Below are 17,535 nucleotides of genomic sequence, written 5' to 3' on the forward strand. Positions count from 1 at the left end.
GCGAGTATTTTTGAGATGTACCCGCATATTTTGTCCCATTTTGTCTTTTTTTCAAGTTACATAACGTAAAACCAATTCCATCCATGGTTTTTTGTTCTCAACGATAAGCTTGTGGTGCCATAAAACTGTTATGGTCATTGGTTCTGGATGTAATTGCTGGAAATCCGAAAATTCACGGATAATATAAAATCGCCGTTTTCTCAACATGTTGTTTTTCATTATGGGACAGTTATCCGGGTACCGGCAGTTCAGTTTTTCCTCAAAATAGGCCTCATCGGTCTGAAATTTCTTGCCAGCGAGCATTCTCTACAGGTCTACGAACAGAAAATAGTTGCTGGAGGCCCGTTCTGGAGAATACGGTGGACGCGGAAGCAATTCGAAGCGCAATTCATGCAATTCTGCCATAGATTTCTTTGATTTGTGAAACGGTGCATTGTCTTGATAAAACAGCACTTTTTTTTTCACAAGATGGGGCCGTTTCTGAGCGATTTCAACTTTCAAACGCTATATAATAGCCGCTGTTGATCGTATGTCCCTTTTGGAGATAGTCAATGATAATACAGTCGCCATAACCTTGCCAGCCGACTGTTGTGTCTTTCCACGCTTGGGATTCTGTTCGTCGCTTGTTCTCCATTTCGCTGACTGTCGATTGGATTCTGGCGTGTAGTGATGGAGCCATTTTTTCATCATTGTCACATATCGACCCAAAAACTAAATTTTACTGCAGATAAACAGCTTCAAACACTGCTCCAAATCATCGAGACGTTGTTGTTTTTTATTCGATTGTGAGCTCGCGGGGCACCCACTTTGCACACAGCTTTCTTTTATTTTTATTCTCGCTTATTTTCCGTCGGTCTAGGTCCGCCCCTGTTGTTGTGCCAATCACCGACGCCCGGGAGGCGACTCCACCCAGGACCCTAACTCATGACCCGTTGATTAACGGACCGGCGTCAACGGCTTTACTTCCTCATGCGATGGCACAAAGCTTTCGTATGTCCAAATATTCATGCACGCAACATGCTTTTTTGATATCTCCAGGGTTTCAGCTATCCCGCTCAACTTCACTTCACGGTCATTTAAAATTATTTTGTGGATTTTTTTTTATTTTCTGGAGCAACAGCCTCTTTTGGACGTCCACTGCGCTCAGTATCAACTGTGCTCACACGACCAGTTCGAAATTGACGAAACCAATATTCCAAAGTTGCAATAGTCCGGATAATCAAAAAGCAATGCTTCATCATAATTCGGATTTTTCCAATTTTTCACAATAACAAAACTTGCTTCATTCTCAATGCTGTAACTCACGAACCAATCGACCGATTGCTGTTAAATTTTAACACGTATCCATTGAAAGAGGGTGCTTTGTGATAGTCAAGTAGGTTTTTGCAAGACGTGCCATCTAGACGTCAACCTTAACAACGACTCAGCCGAACTGTCATGTCATAATTCTCAACTTCTTCCAATATCACCTGATGTAGACAAATTTTTAGAATTTTGTAATTTGGCTCCTGAGCAAAATGGCGTCGAAACATTGAAACTGGTAATATGGGTCCGAATTTGAGGAAATTTCATAAAATCATACATAGAAGCCGAGGTAGAAGAAAAAGTAAGTTTTTGTGGCGCTGTGTGATCAAAGATTTTAGAATTTCCAGATTCCGTGATTAACGGATTTCAAAATTGAAGCCTTTCATAATCATAGTATTCATGGATTCAATGATTTCTGGATTTTGAATTCAATAAACTGTGGTATTTTCTAGACTTTTAGAAATTTGGGATTAAATATACTATGTATTGATTAAGTATATGTATTAAAATTTAAGGATTTTGAGATTTCAGGTATTAAGATTTAAGGATTTTACTTTTTTAAGTTTCAAGTATTATAGGATTCTGGGATTTTAAATTTTTTTGAGTTTCTGACTTTGACATTTTTGGAGTTTAGATATTTTTGGGTTTAGAAATTTTAGAGTATACGATATTAGAGTTTTAAGATTTTAAAATTTTATGGATTTTTGAACATTAAATGATTCTTAGGGTTGACGATTTCTGGATTTCAAGATTTAAGTACTTACGAAATACCGATTTCAGATTTTTAGGATTTTTGGAGTTACACATTGAAAGGCCTAAGTAGTTTAAGATCTGAAACTTCAAATTTAGGATTTGGGGGTTTTAAAATTTTGGTGGCTTAAAACCACTAGAATTTATGTGTCTGAGTTTTTTACTCTTTGAGTTTTTGGTTATGTTTGCCTTTAACGAGGTCTAGCACAAAAAATATGATAGCTAGCTCAATTCTGTTGGTGTCGTTGGAAAGCTGAGAAAGTACTCAGTAGTGTTTTAAAAACATTGAATTAGAGAGTATAAGAAGCACTTAGATAGAAACAAATGTAAAATCGAATGTTTTTCAAAATCTGAACTGCAATTTTCCCTTTGAAATGTGTGATAAACATTGATTTTGTTGGTAACCAATTTAAACATTAGAGTCTACTCGACAAGTTGTTTTTTGACATCAAGTATCTAACTGTTTTAGTTTAGCTGCTATTTCATTTTAAAAGCAAGAATCAGTGCCTTTATTTAGTGTTGTAAGGATCAAAATTTTCTGTTCCAGGTACTGTGTTTACGTAGACGCGTCGTTGACGTCTTGTACACAGCATGCACTGCTGTATGCCACAACGGGTCGACGCGTGGCGATCGCCGAGGTCATGCAATATGTGCGTGACCACTGACAGTAGCCTAGGGGTGATGAGGGTCGAACACTGGACAGTAAACTACTCGCAAAAGGCACAAGTACCCGAAAGCATCTGCGATGGAGCGAGTAGTGCCGCACTAACCCGCCAGTTCGGGCCGATGACAGTAAGGCCCCAATTATGGCAACTGATTGAGTTGAAAATGGACTAGAGTCGGACTTTGCTAATGGTACCATCGCTCATCGAGTCCCCCTAGTAAAGTCGGTGCCTTGCTCCCCTAGTAAGTGGTCCCTTGCTAATCAAGACCATCGAAAAGATCAGGGACAAGCGGCCTATGCTGGCAGCGCTTTCCAAACAATTCGATGCTATCATCGAGCTCGCGGTGAAAAGGAGCAATTTGTCCAGGGATCTGAAACAGAGCCTCCTCCTACTTTGGACTACCATCGACGAAGCTCAAGAGGAGTATGCCGAACTTGTGGCTCGGGTTGAAGCCTCCGAAAAGGGGGTGCCGACCAATGCCCTCATATTCTCATTCGCCGAGATCTGCTCTGCGGGGCAGGTCGGTAAGCGAACGGGGCAGTCCCCGGGGAACCGGCCCCCTATAATGTGGAGAAACGGTTGGTGGTGCTAGCCTCGTAAGCTAGAACACCAATAGGCTCAGAGGCAGGAAGATCGACCGGAGCGGCGACTGCGGGAAACACATGGGTTACCGTATTAGGAAAAGGGCGCCAGAAGGGTAACATTTGCGGTAAAAAAATGGATAAAAATTGCCGATTTTTCATGGGTTTACCTTCAATCGCACTGACGAAACTACTAGTGCATCATCAATCATAGTAACCCATGAGTTAGCAAAAAAAATTGTCAGCTCTTCTAGTTAAACTCTAACTGTGATGGCAAAAAAGTGAAGCTGCTCCGTTCAGAAGTGTGTGCGTTCAAAGAACGGTAACCCGCCGCGTCAAAAACGGACATCGTGCGGCACTTTGTGGACGCCGGGTATGCCCGTTCCGGCATCTACAACATCTTGACACTATTGGATAACGATCAGAGCATCGAAAGAAAACCCGGTTCCGGACGGCCGACGACCCTGAGTAAGTAGAAGCTTCAAAGGATCGCTGCGTGCACTTGGTCGGGAGGTTGGTGCATGCGGTAAAACTGTGAAAAAATAACTGGGGAACATGGTTATACATGTCAGGAAGCGGCAGTCCCAGCCGCTGGTCTCGGAGCTACAGGCAATGACGCAGCGACAGCGGTTGAATAAGATGATCAAGTCGATTTTCCCGGCGAATCGCGACGTGGCAGTGGTGATGGACGACGAGACTTATCTCACACTGGATGGCAACGACTGGCAGTGTACTTCGTATTTCACTTCTCCCACGAAGGAAGTGAGCTCCGGGATGAAATTTATTTCACATACCGAGATCCCAAAGAAGGTGTTGCCGCGGACTGGCCGTGAACGGGGAAATTTATAGTACGAAGTGCCTGCCAGAAGTTGCGTCGTTCATCAAGAAATACTATAAGGGCGAAGACACGGTGTTCTGGCCAGATTTGGTGTCAGCCCACTACTCGAAGCGATCGTTGGAGGAGATGGAGCTGCTGAATATCGATTTGGTACTGAAGTCGGCGAATCCGCCCAACGTCCCCCAGCTGCGTCCTATCGAGAATTTCTGGGCAAACTTGAAGCGCAAGATCTATTTCAACCATTTTGTCGCGAAAACGGTTCCCGGTTCAGAAGGTTGTTTCAACCTCAAACGAAGGGTACACGGTTGCCGAGGAAAACGGAGTGTTCTACTGCGAAAGATTCACCCAGGTGGTGGAGCTAACGGGCCTAACGCAGTTGGTGATGGTAGGTTATGTCAACGCTTGAGCTATTGAGTGGGAGAGTCGCTCTACGAGCCAGAGAGGTCAGAACCTATTGAAGGCTTTGGTAAAGCTCAACTTAGATCTGGTCAACGTTGGGACCAAATGTACGTATAGTGAAAATGGTGCGGAGTCGATCATCGATGTGACGTTTTCCAGCCCAGGACTGCTCTAGTAGACGATGGCTACACCAATAGCGACCACCAGTCGGTTTGCTATAGTGTAGACAACAACGCAAGGCAGCCAATGACGGCTAGAACCAATACTCAGACCTTCCGCGGCAGGAAGACATCGCATTTTGATGCCGAGGTATTCAAAAAGAGCGCGATGGAAGCCAACTGCCTCCGCCTGACTGCTGACCAACTAGTTGCCATACTATCGCGGACATGCGACGCCCTGTTTGCCTAGGGCTTGCCAACCTAGGAATTGGAAGCCACCGGTTTACTGGTGGACTGACGCGATAGCGGACCACCGCACATAGGAGTATTTCAATCAAAAACCTGGCCAAAATACGAAAAAAATAATTCAAGTGTTCCTCGTGCTATTGATCCTTTTTGGATTCTCTGATACTTACTACTTTGTATGCAGACCATCTTGAAATTATCTGAGTTGTTTACAAACTACAGTAACTATCATAATCTTGATATTAGTTAGAGCCCATGAATAAGTCACAAATTGTTGTACGAAAACTATACACTTCCACTCATGTTATTATAGCTTTAAAGTGATTCTTGAGCGTAAATTCAATATGGGCGGTAACAATAAAGGTATGTTAAATAAATTTGTGTAGGTAATGTTTTGTATGGATTGAAAAAACATGTTCAAAACAAGGCATTGCCATACCCGTGCTTTTCAGTTTCCTCTGATCAACATTTTTGTTACAAAAAAGGATTTTTGCTTGGGTTCCCAGCAAGTCCCAGCAAAAATTCACCCACCATTGGAAAGCATATGTGTTTCTGAATGAGTACCAGAAAGAAAATCTGCCCCATGCTCACCCATTCGTAATTGCGATCAATGCGAAGTTGGAACATTCAGATTCGCTGAATTTTTTGTTTTTATTGAATGAGTGCATTTATCATGCCTTTGTCATACATCGATTGTGAAAATTTTATTAGTTTCTTCGGATTTTGTGATAACTTGCCAAGAAATACCCTATTCGGGTTGATTGCGCAATGCTATGAACATTCGATTAATAAAAAGTTTCTGATTCTGGAGGAAAAACCTAAAGAAACCCTAAAATGTTACCACAAAAGATCAAAACAATGATCGAGTGGTAAAAGTCTTACAAAAAAAACCCGAATGTCCTCCAAGAAGCACTCTATCTTAAGATGTCAACAGAGTCGCTTGAAAAGTTAGTTTATATAAAATTGACAGTTTCGAAATATGACAAAATTGGTGTAGCATAATGTTGTAAAGTTGGTCGGAAGCTTCGCATTTATGTCGTCCAAGTAAAGGATTGTTGGCAGTGATCGAAGCAAGAGACGCAAAACGCAGATGCTAAGAGAAATTGTACCATTGGATGAGTTGAGTTACGCAGTTCCCATGACTTAATGATCTACTGGGAGAACTGCGGTTTCCAACGTCACTAAGACCATATCAGACGATCCTTTGAAAGCGAGTAATTTAAAAGACACTTTAATAGTAGCAGATAATAGATATTATTGACAAAAAAAAGTATTCACCAGAACAAGTTCTTATTATATTTGTACTTTTTTAGAATTGCAGAGTAATAGTAGAGGAAAGTATATATATTACGGCTAGGTGATTAGATTTTGATTAGACCTTGTTAATAATAAGTTTTTATGTCTAAATATGAAGCCTAATAGAGATAAAACCACGTTGAGACACATTTGCGATCTGAAAACGCATTGAAATAGTTTAGGCCAGGTTTTTGTGCTACGTACTCCTATGTGCGCCGTGCAAACCGGAGGAAGCAGTGTGCGCGAACAAACAAACAGAGGATTGAGCGCCGCTCAACATTCGGCTTTGCAAGATCGGCGCTAAATAGTGCGATTAAGGCAAGCAAAAGGACCTACTTCGATAGCCCAAGTAACACACAAAACATGTTAGAAAATACTTTACAACGAAAGTACTCATATGAAAGTACTACAAGCGCAATTGAAAACTTGTGTTATAATATTGAGTTTGAAGTTGTTTTTCATCAGTAATACAACCGCTTTTCGAAAACAAGCTCGTTTTTTCTGGTTTTGGAGATGTTTTTAATAATATAAGTTCAGCAATGACAATATCCTCACTATGCCTTCTCGTAAGTCATGAAACTATCTGATAACAACACTACATACCTGTAAAGTTCTGTTCCTCAGGACAAATGTAGTAGCATTCAACGGCCTACGTAAAATTACTTGATCAATTGCTATTTTTCAATCACATATGAAAAAAAAAATTTTTTTTCATCGATTTCAGTATTTTCAATTATAACATAACGTATTTTCTTCAAAAAAAAACTATCAGTGAATGTTTGAGTAAGGGCCGTGGTCTGCTGTTCGACGCAACTTTGTTGCGATGCTCTCACAAGAACGTTGTACGGCAATTACGCCCATTTTCCGGATACAATTACGATCTTTCGGCACGAACGGTATCTTTTTCTCCTCAAGATACGCCAGCGTCTTCTTGGCGTAATAGGAAGACGCCTTGTCTGGCCAGAAGACGTACTTCCCACCGCGTGATGCTCGTTCAGGAACGGCAACAGGATCTTATCGAGGCACTCTTCTTGATAGATTTGTTTGTTGATTGCCAGACCGCTCGGCTTAAACCAAGGCTTTGAAATGCCCCGGTAGGAAATGGCGATGTACAACATAACCTTTTTTTCAAACTTGTGCTTGAACTTGTATTTCACTTCAGGCGGTGTGGATGACTTGTCGCTGGAGTAGTAATTATCATTTCCTGGAATATGCGGAAAATAGCATTCGTCGTCCAGAACGGAAGACGTCCCGCGGTATTTTTTGGTCATCAACCGACACTGTGTTTTAACCGTCCCAATCTGCTCCTCCGTGTACTCCGGCGACCTCGTCTTCTTCCTGCAAACGATTCTTTCCATCTTGAGGGTGCGATGGATCAATACGTGGGAGCAGCCATATTTCCGACCGGCGCCACGCAGGCTGTTTGCGTCCTTGTTGTCAAACAGCTTCTTTAACGATGTCTTACTCTGCTTCGTCATTATCGTCACCGGACGACCACTTCCGACCTTCCGCTCTACGTTCAGGGAACCCAGGATACGATATACCGTACTGACAGGTACATTTTCTTCCTTTAAATGTGTCACCGTGAACTTTTTTCCTTGCTGGAAATGCGTTTCGTAGAACCGTACAATGCGTTCGCGGAGCACGTGCTGTTTCGACGCCATCTTTGCTTTGACTAAATTCAAACTAGCAAAACCAAACACGCCTACTGTTTCTAGGAAGCCCAAAGATCAATTTTCTTGGAGAAAGAAAATTTGACGCTCTGTATTTGAGTTACTGAAAGGTATTGAAAAAATTCTCATTTTTTATTCAACACCCGTTATTTGAATGATTTCTATATTTATTCGATGCGGGTCAAAACGAAATGCGCCATCAGAAGATAAACAAAACGCTTGCAGTGTAACAAATATCACTCCAATTTTTGTTATCGTATATCTAACAACGTTTTCTTGTTTGGTTAGATGTTATATCAAGATAACTTGGAAACTATGCGAGAACAATTTCACTGTTCAAGCGAAAGAAACAACTTATTTTGAAAGGTTGAATGTTATTTTATGTCATCAATTTATGATCAATTAAAACTACCACTGATAAAAACGATTGTCGATCTAGTTACACTGCGCAAACAACAGATTTCGCATGCGCTGGTTACTAGTTTTTCGGTGATAGAGATGTCATGGAATAGGTAACGTCAACTATTCTATAACAACGTGTGTTACTTGGGAGGCTATGCGCGTAATGGCCAAGACCAAAGGGGCGCTGGCGCCTACGGAGTGTATCACCGGGTACCCAGTCCTTGGCCTCCGGCAGTCGAGTCTCACGTCCGACGTTCCAGTATCTCAAACACAGATCAGGGATGGTCGGCCAATCCGTGAGCGACAACAGCAGTGTCGGGATCGAGGGAGAGGTAAGGGTTACGAATGAGGAACTCATCATGATCGCCGACTCCCTCAAAGGTGAGCAATGCACCGGTACAGAATGGAATCCCTAACCTGGCAGTCAGGCTTGCGATAAAAATACCACGGCCTGTTTCGCGCAGTTATGCAGAGGTGGATGGATGACCGTCAGGGGACCCATCGGCATACAGGCTGCCTGCTGGACACTGCGGGTAATGTGCTTGAGAGGATTATTCTCAACAGACTAGTGAGGTACACGGAGGGTGTCAGGCAAATACCAGATCGGTTTCCGGAAGAGCGGGTACACGCTGGATGCTATTCTCTTTGTCATCAAAATGACGGAGGTAGCACTGCAGCGCAAGAGAAGGGGCATACACTGTTACGCAATATAAGGATTGCGAAATAGAAGGATTATGGAAATAAAAGAAATGTTCGGGTCGTAGGATTCAAGCGTTTCGGGTTTATGGAACTTAGGATTTTGTGAGGATGTTAGAATTAAAGGACTATATAATTTCGTGTTTTTGGAATTTTAGGATTTTGGTATTTCAGGACTTCAGTATTCGAATATTATTGTATTTTGGGACCTAAGATATCTAGTATTCCGAGATATTTGGATTTTAGCTTTCTAGTGTTTTAATATGTAGAGATTTATAAATTTTGGATTTTGAGTAAATTAGATTAAAAGATGTTTTGGATCTGGGATTTTAAAATTTCAAGATTTTATTTGCAGTCAAAAACATTTTAAATTCATAGAATTTTGGATATTCTATGCCCTAGAATTGCAGGTTTCAGGAAATTGGAATTTGTTCTGATATTTAGAGTTTGCAGGATTTAAAAGGTTTGAGATTTTAGTTTTCAGAATTTTCTGTGAAGAATAAATTTAAAAATTTAAGGATTTTGCTAGTTTAAGGACACGAGTAGTTTCGGAGATTTTTATGAGTTAAGATTTAAGTGTCTAAATTTCGTCTCTTTTTGATAGTAAGATTTGGTAATTTTGATAGTTTTTAATTTTCGATTTTTTGGGATGTTAGATCTTAACGTTTTGAGGATTTTGAGATGTTGTAATTTTCACCTAACTCTTACAGATGCGAAAACGCATTCACATTAAGGCGCACCCTTCGCAGCTGCAGTTGGCACCGGTGGACAGCAGTCTTCTGCTAGACCTTTTCCCGTTCGCTTTGATTTTGAACGAGCAGATGCAGATTACGGCCGCCGGAGAGAAGATGATTGAGTCGTGGATGCTGAACAACGTTAACTGTTCGCCCTCGGAACTGATGGGATCCAAAGTGACAGATTATTTCAAGCTCCGGAGACCAACAGGAATTACGTTTACGTGGGAAAATGTACGTTGGGTGATTTCGGAGTTCGGTTTTACCCTAATGGTGAATAATGTTTTTCAGATGAAGCGCCTTCAAACCGTTAATTTTGAAATTCAGCTACTGAAAGGTTCAACCATTAACGGAATGGAGGAAACTGCTCCACCGGTCGATTCGGTACCTCAATATGAGCTTGATGATCCCTCGAAATTATTTTCGGTTGCCCGGCGAGGATCTCAGGGATTACGAAGCATTCTGTTGAAGGGTGAAATGCGATACATCAAGGACATCAATTCACTGGTATTTTTATGTAGTCCTCTGTACGATGATACGGTAGTTGTTTACCTTTGGAACTGATTTTTTCAAACTTTCACTTTCTAGGATCAACAGCTTGGAAGAGCTTCGAGAAGTTGGCTTGTACTTAAATGATCTAAACACGCACGGCCTTAGCAGAGAAATGGTGTTCACCGGATTTTCGCACAACTCCCGGCTAGATCTAATGTGTGAGCGTGAGGAAAAGCGAGCTGAAGAGCTGGAAACATCGTTGGCCCTGGCCGATTCATGGAAACGGCAGGGTGACGAGCTGTTATACTCGATGATCCCTCGATCGATAGCCGAACGGCTACGGGAGGGTCAGAATCCTATGGAAACGTGCCAGAGCTTCGAAGAAGTCACTGTACTGTTTGCAGAAATTCAGGAATCGCTTATGTCCGATGACTCCATCAAGAGCGCCATGACGACGGTGAACACGTTGAACGCGGCCTTTAGCGCTTTCGATGAGTTAATCCAGTCACCGATGGCGTACAAGGTGGAGACAGTGGGCAAGGTGTACATGGCGGTTAGTGGAGCGCCAGATGTTAATCCTTGCCACGTACAACACACAGCCGATCTGGCGTTGGAAATGCTGCAAAGCATTCATAACCTTAACCTGCCGGGAGTTGGAGTGAAAATCGGGTTTCATTCGGGGCCGATAGTGGCCGGCGTCGTCGGTCTCAAGGTACCGCGATACTGTTTGTTTGGTGATACGGTCAATACCGCATCTCGCATGGAGAGCAGCAGCGATATAAACATGATTCAGGTGTCCGGCTATACTGCCGCTAAGTTGAAGAAGCAAGGTTTCAAGCTGACGTTCCGAGGAAAAGTGGCGGTCAAGGTTCGGATCGGTTCAAAATTACGCTGAATGCTTTTATTATTATATTCTATTTATTCACTTGTAGGGCAAAGGGGATATGGAAACGTTCTGGTTAGAATCTGCTCCAAAAAACTCTACAGCTAGTAGAAAGGTTTACGCCAAGAAATGATTTCACGTGGTGACAGCTTTCAATGTGCCTTCACATCATCTGCAATTACACCCGTAGGACTCAACTGATTCAAATAAGCTCACAAAGACTTACAACACTACTGTATTAGAAACTGTTAATGTATTTATGGAGAATATATGTTTGAATCACAAATGGATAGGTAAAAATATATCACTAGCAGCCGCATCCATTTCCGCGGAAAATGATAAAGTCGATAAAGTTCTGTACGTTCGTAAACACGGCTGGTTGGTTGGTGTCTGCGCACGATTTACCGGGAACTTCGATGGCGATACCGATCAGTGTCTGCTGTGAGGGGTCGATCCTGGACGGTGCCATCAATCCTGCTCCGCCATCACCCTTGGGTTGGAAAGAAAAGAAAGATTATATAATCCTTAAAACCGAACTGAAACTCTCACCTCACAAGTCGACTTCAATAAATCTATCGGGGCGGGTCTGACGATACCTCCACAGAGATTATTGTTGGTAAGTTTTCTGTTTGCCATTTTACATTCGTTATTCGTGTACAGTGGGATTGAAACCTCCTGGAGTACTGACGAGGACGGGCCATTAGGCATTTCCGCACCCCAGCTAGCGACCACGGCCTGTGTACCTCCGTACGAATCGAATTGTGTGGGCAGACATATCGGGACGAGAGTTTTCGACAGTGGCACAGGACTGTCCACGATTACTATTCCGATGTTGTTCTCGTAAGGTTGCTGTGGATCAAACTGTGGATGGGGGAAAATGTTGGCCACTTGCTTCATCAGTCTTTCCTCCGTTGTAGAGTGTAGGTCGAATACGTTGAATAGAACCTTTGCTTGCGAGTAGAGGGGCATTGCGGTAGCAACATTTGCCGTGGTGAGAATTGCTCGATCGTTAATCAAGGAACCCTGGCCGACATCAGTTTTAAAGTATACGAAGCGGACGATCCAGGGATATTTGTTAGGTGGCTGAACTTGAGTTCCTCCTACAACACGGAAGCGACGAGACGCGGCTACGGTATTGACTGTTCCACAAACTGGTTCACACGCTGGACAATCCAATGTTGGTCTGGGGTCAACGCACGAGGGTTCATTGTTGCTGTTGGCTCCAAACCAACTTACAGGCCATTTTTGGATAGCATTCCAGTTGAGTGCGTTGTTGATGTTCAGAAGTTGCGAACCGAAGTTTTGCAGTGGATTGCCAACAGGTTTATCGGACTGAATGGAATTCGCGCTCAACGTATCGAACAATTGTTTCACAGACTGTAATGGCGTGACTGGACTGAGTTTCAACACTTCGGTAACGGGTGTATCGCCCAAAACACTCGAGAATCCCCCAGCAATTTGATTAGTGATGTTTTGAACCTGGGACGTTATTGTACTAACGTTAGCGGCGATCGCATTCACATTATCGGTGGAAACAGGCGTTGTAATGTTTGGAAGCTGTGACAGGATAGGGGTTCCCGAGGTATTGCTGCTGGTCAGAGAACCGATGATTTGTGAGCCCAACTGCTGCAAAGGTCCCAAAATGATGCTGTCCTGTGATACTCCGGAAGGAGGTGCTTCATTAGGCTGGTTAGCTAAGTTTTGTATGGCGGTTTCTGCGACCCCAACAACGGGTGTATCGCTCAGTTGAAATACGTTCGAGATCCCTCCTACAATTTGGTTTCCGATGCTTTGAATCTGGGACGATATTGCGCTGATGCTGGCACTTCCTGGGATGACACTGCCTTGCGATGTTCCGGCAGTCGACGTTGTGTTGTTTTCGGTGCTTGGCGTGTCGCTTTGCAGTTGAGACTGGGTCAAATTGTTAATCAATTGATTCGTTTGTCCCAGCAGACCGTTCGACGCAATCGCAAATAGGTTCGACACGGTTTGAACTGGATCGTTGACTGCTGCATCGTTTGAGATCTCTGATAGGGTTTGAATTTGACTACTTGCTAAATTGTTCGTAGGTAATGCGGCAATGTCTACAGAGCTTGCTGATGTTGCTTCTGTGGCTGCAACTTCCGTTGAGACTCCGGCAGTACTTGAGGTTTCGTCAGTGTTGACATTTGGAGTGGTTGAGCTGACGGCAGTTGTTTCTTCGGCGGAAGATGAATCGGTCGCTGTTGTGGTTGAGGTGATCTCAGTGGAAGTTGATGTACTGTCAGTTGTAGTACTTATCGCTCCACTTGTAGTTGAATCAGCCACTGTTGTATCCAAACTTGTCGCAGTGGAAGTTGTGGTACCTTCTGTTGTAGTACTCTCTGATGCTGGGGTTGTTGAACTCGAATCAATTGGAGTTGTGGTACCTACTGTTGTAGTACTTGCTGATGCCGGAGTTGTTGAACTTGCATCAGTGGAAGTTGTGGTCCCTTCTGAGGTAGTACTCGCTTCTTCTGTGGTTGTTGAACTTGTCTCAGTAGAAGTTGTAGGACTTTCTGTTGTAGTATTTGCTGATGCCGGGGTTGTTGAACTGGCATCAATGGACGTTGTGGTCCCTTCTGTGGTAGTACTCGCTTCTTCTGTGGTTGTTGAACTAGCCTCAGTAGAAGTTGTAGGACTTTCTGTTGTAGTACTTTCTGATGCCGGGGTTGTTGAACTGGCATCAATGGACGTTGTGGTCCCTTCTGTGGTAGTACTCGCTTCTTCTGTGGTTGTTGAACTAGCCTCAGTAGAAGTTGTAGAACTTTCTGTTGTAGTACTCGCAGCTTTCGTGGTTGTTGAACTTGTTTCTGTGGAAGTTGTAGGACTTCCGGTTGTAGCTTCCGTGGTTGTTGAATTCGCCTCAGTTGTAGTTATGGTAATTGGATCTCCTGTAGTCGACGATGGCACTATTGTGGTTGGTGCTACTGTTGTGGTAGTTGATAGAGTAGACTGAAAAACACTATCTAGGATTGAGGCGAGAACAGCTGGCGGCGTTACATTGAGGTCAACCGATGTAAATTGTGAAAGGGGACTCTCCGTCGACGCCTTCAAGGCGCCTTTAACCTTTACTCGCTTATTGGGCTTCGGGGACGCAGAACGAACAGAATTGACATGCTTTTTTATAACACTCACAGCCATATCCACACTCATCACATTTTCCAATTCCAAATTGGGCACCGAATGTTTTGATCCCTGGAGAGGAGCTTTCGACCCTCTAGAAAATTTATTATCGACACCTTTTAGCTGCGCCTGCTTATGTTCCAATTCATGTCGATTCTGTAAAATAATACAAATTGTTAAGGCCTAATATTTCAAATAGTTTAATTCGCACAATTTCTTACAATGGAATTTGCCACACTTCCACTAGTAAACAGTATACACAGCAGTAACACTTGCATGAGATCCAAAAAATTCACTCGAAGGTCCATACTTTCTCGCTTTCCGTTTGCACTGCACCGCGGTACCATCGCGAATGATTGCATCTCGTCGAAGGGTTCTTAAAAAAGGCTTCCTGCTTCTTCATTTTTTCTGCTCTCTTCCAGAACGCAGAATCGCAGATAATGACCCACTCTGTTGCAACTTAATATGTGAAAGTTTTCTCCACGCATTCGGCTGAAATGCAACTGGCTGTCCGAAAGCAATGTCCAAAAATAACCGGGACCGGTTTTCCGCCCAAAACAACACTGAATCAATTTGCCATCCTTTGCGTACTTTGATTCTCGCCGGTTAACGGTTTGTTCCTGGCCGCAGAGCAGAGTGGCTCTTCAAGGTCCTGTGCCTTTGTGGTTGAACCTTTAACGGAGCGAATTTTTCTTTTCGTTAAGGTCGCTGACTCCTGACCAGACCAACTTGTCTTAATTTTTGGCACGTGTTTGGATCGATTTGCCATCGTACTGAAAAGAACCCGTTCGGTGGCTTCTTGAATGCGTTTTCTTCGTCAATTGATTGTAGACTATAACGTTCATAATGTAAAAGTAAAATAAATCGAAAATAATTATTCTCGGCGTTTTATACAAAACGTTTCGCCCAAAATCAATCAGTTCCGGTTCTGTCGCAAACTTCACAGTAATTTGGGAAAGATATGCGTTTGAATGAGTTTTGATGACACAAAACATTTTACCTCGCAATCTTGAGAAGCTGTGGAATACAAAACGTTTACCGTTGTTGTAAAAATTCAATCTAACATCGAAATATCATTACATTCAGACCATATTTGAAGAACGGAATGATTTTACATTCTTTATTTTCTATACTCTTTCCGTATTTAAACACTTTTGCGCGAAAGATTTGTCATGTGACAACTTGAGCACCCCTAATTAATACAATCAATACAACCCAAAATAGCCATCAGCTAAACGCATAACACAGAAATGCTAAATAGTGTTATTACAACCATATGCGACAATTGTCGCGCAAGAATACCACACACCGATAGACAATTACTTCTTCGCCTCTTTCTCTACCACCCGTACGCAACCGTACCAGTGCATAGACTCAATAGCCGAAATATGACCTGACGCAGCATTCCAGACCCTTTGCATATAGCCACACAGTCCAGAGGTCTCGCTCATACTTACTATTAGGATAGGTTTAAGCAAAAATGTACAAATCATATATAAGGAAGAAATTTACTGAATACAAATCAATTGGTATGATAGCAACTGTCTCACTAAGTTCTTTCAGCCTGAACCGGTAGTCTTCTACCCTAGTTCGGTTACTGAATAGAAAGAAATAGCCTTCTCCATCCGATGTTCTAAAAGGACATCTTACATGGCATACCGTGACAGGTTATTTACAATCAGTAGACCCTGAAAGTTAAAATTGAAAAAGCGATTCTAAGCCACCCGCGATCCGCGAATATAAATTGTTTCGTTCAGGTACAAAAGATGATAACAAGTGTATGTGCTCAGTGAAGAAGAAATAACAACGCAGTAAAAGTGGTTATTAATTATGATACCAAGTGCACGAAAATAAACATTCAGCTAAAAGATATGGAAGAAAATTGGGACAACGCTGACTCACCAGCCTACATCCCCAAAACAGAAAACAAACGAATAATTCGCAAGACGCCAGCCAAATTAACAAAGGCGCAGAAAAAACAGTTTTATGAAGAAGAACGCCAACGTTGGGCAAAACTAAACCAAAATTCTAAAGTGAAAGTGAAGTCATGGGGTGGTTCGGAAGCGACCAAACAGAAAACAATTTTTATAGTGCCCATGACACTATACAAACAGTGGCGATAGGCGCGATCTATTGCTAATAGTGCTAATCTATGGAATTGTACGAATTTTAAACAACCACCATAAGAATTAAGCAGAGCGAGTGGCCAACATGGCAGTGCGTTTCAGTAGTAACAACATCGCTTAAAATAGCAAAACCGCGTACACGGAAAAAACTAAGTGACAATGACCTTCTACGCAGTAGAAGTGTGGGTCGTAGATGCCCAAACAGGTGAAATCATAGCACGATATTACAGATTAGAATACGACGAGAACGATAGTGAAGAGTGAAAATGACGGCGAAAACGTCACTAGTGAAAACAATCAAAAGGCTAGAGCATGCAAGGTCAACAAACATTCCGATAATAATTGAGACCAAGCAGCGAAGTATAGAACAGTTAATAGACACGCTACTAGCCGAAAAAACAATAACAGTGTTGAAAAACTATACGAACTCGCGCGCAGTAAAAGTCGCTTGCGCAGTAAATTCCATTGAAGCCCTGGCTCAGACGATCAAAGTCAGAAATACGGACATATCAGAGTGGAGTGAAAAACTACTAAAAAGTAAAAATGGATACATTTTAATGTCCACAACAAAAGGAGTAATATCGCACCGGGACGCCGTAAAACATAAGTTAGGAGGAGAAATCCTAGGATTCGTCGTGAACTCATCGGGTTGATCGTCGTGACAGCAACAAGCAGCGCAACAAGGTAGCAGTGGAGAGCAGTACGCAGCACACCGCTGCTAACAGCGACAGCAGAAAGCAGTAACTGGTGCACACCAACAACAATAACAGCAACAACTGCAGAAACAATAACCACAAACAGTAGCAGAAACGGAATGAATAACCAGCCTGTTAAATGAAAGGTAAAACACGTAGTACAAATAAGAAAAACTATTGAATGGAAGATCGAATAGAGACCAAAATAATAATACTAAAAAACTTACTAGTAAACTTTAAGAAAAACCCTAATAGAATATTTTTACGAAATACTATATCGGACAAGCAGGAATTATTAAAAACAACCTACAACGAAATTATAAACATTCTAGCAACATTCGAAGAGCAGTTATCATCGACACAGCTCATATATTACACAAAACTAACAAGGTCATTATATGACGAAATTAATATAATAATTATACAAAAATTAACATACTCCCCAGAAAGAA

At 42.4% G+C, this 17,535-nt stretch overlaps 2 protein-coding genes across 12 annotated transcripts in view; one reads left to right on the forward strand and one right to left on the reverse strand.

Annotated features, from left to right (window-relative positions):
• Positions 1-11,715, forward strand: part of LOC129718773 (soluble guanylate cyclase 89Db-like) — a 44,601-nt gene extending 32,886 nt beyond the window's left edge. For 7 of the 11 annotated variants that reach the window (XM_055669826.1, XM_055669823.1, XM_055669828.1 and 4 more), the window contains exons 5-7: positions 9,720-10,270; positions 10,332-11,103; positions 11,168-11,713. In XM_055669826.1, the coding sequence (XP_055525801.1) occupies positions 9,720-10,270; positions 10,332-11,103; positions 11,168-11,251 (1,407 nt within the window). In that variant the 3' untranslated portion in view covers positions 11,252-11,713. Of the gene's footprint in view, positions 1-9,719; positions 10,271-10,331; positions 11,104-11,167 lie in introns of all 11 variants that reach the window. The other 4 variants (XM_055669833.1, XM_055669834.1, XM_055669832.1 and 1 more) reach the window with 3 other exon arrangements.
• LOC129718772 (uncharacterized) lies at positions 11,353-14,640 on the reverse strand. Its single transcript, XM_055669822.1, has 3 exons — positions 14,484-14,640; positions 11,668-14,418; positions 11,353-11,608 (listed from the first exon to the last, which is right to left on the reverse strand). Exons 1-3 carry the CDS (start codon positions 14,622-14,624, stop codon positions 11,426-11,428), a joined length of 3,075 nt encoding a protein of 1,024 aa, XP_055525797.1. The 5' UTR covers positions 14,625-14,640; the 3' UTR covers positions 11,353-11,425.
• Positions 14,641-17,535: the final 2,895 nt, after the last annotated feature.

Source organism: Wyeomyia smithii, chromosome 1 (genome assembly GCF_029784165.1).
Source record: "Wyeomyia smithii strain HCP4-BCI-WySm-NY-G18 chromosome 1, ASM2978416v1, whole genome shotgun sequence".
NCBI classification, from domain to species: Eukaryota; Metazoa; Arthropoda; class Insecta; order Diptera; family Culicidae; genus Wyeomyia; species Wyeomyia smithii.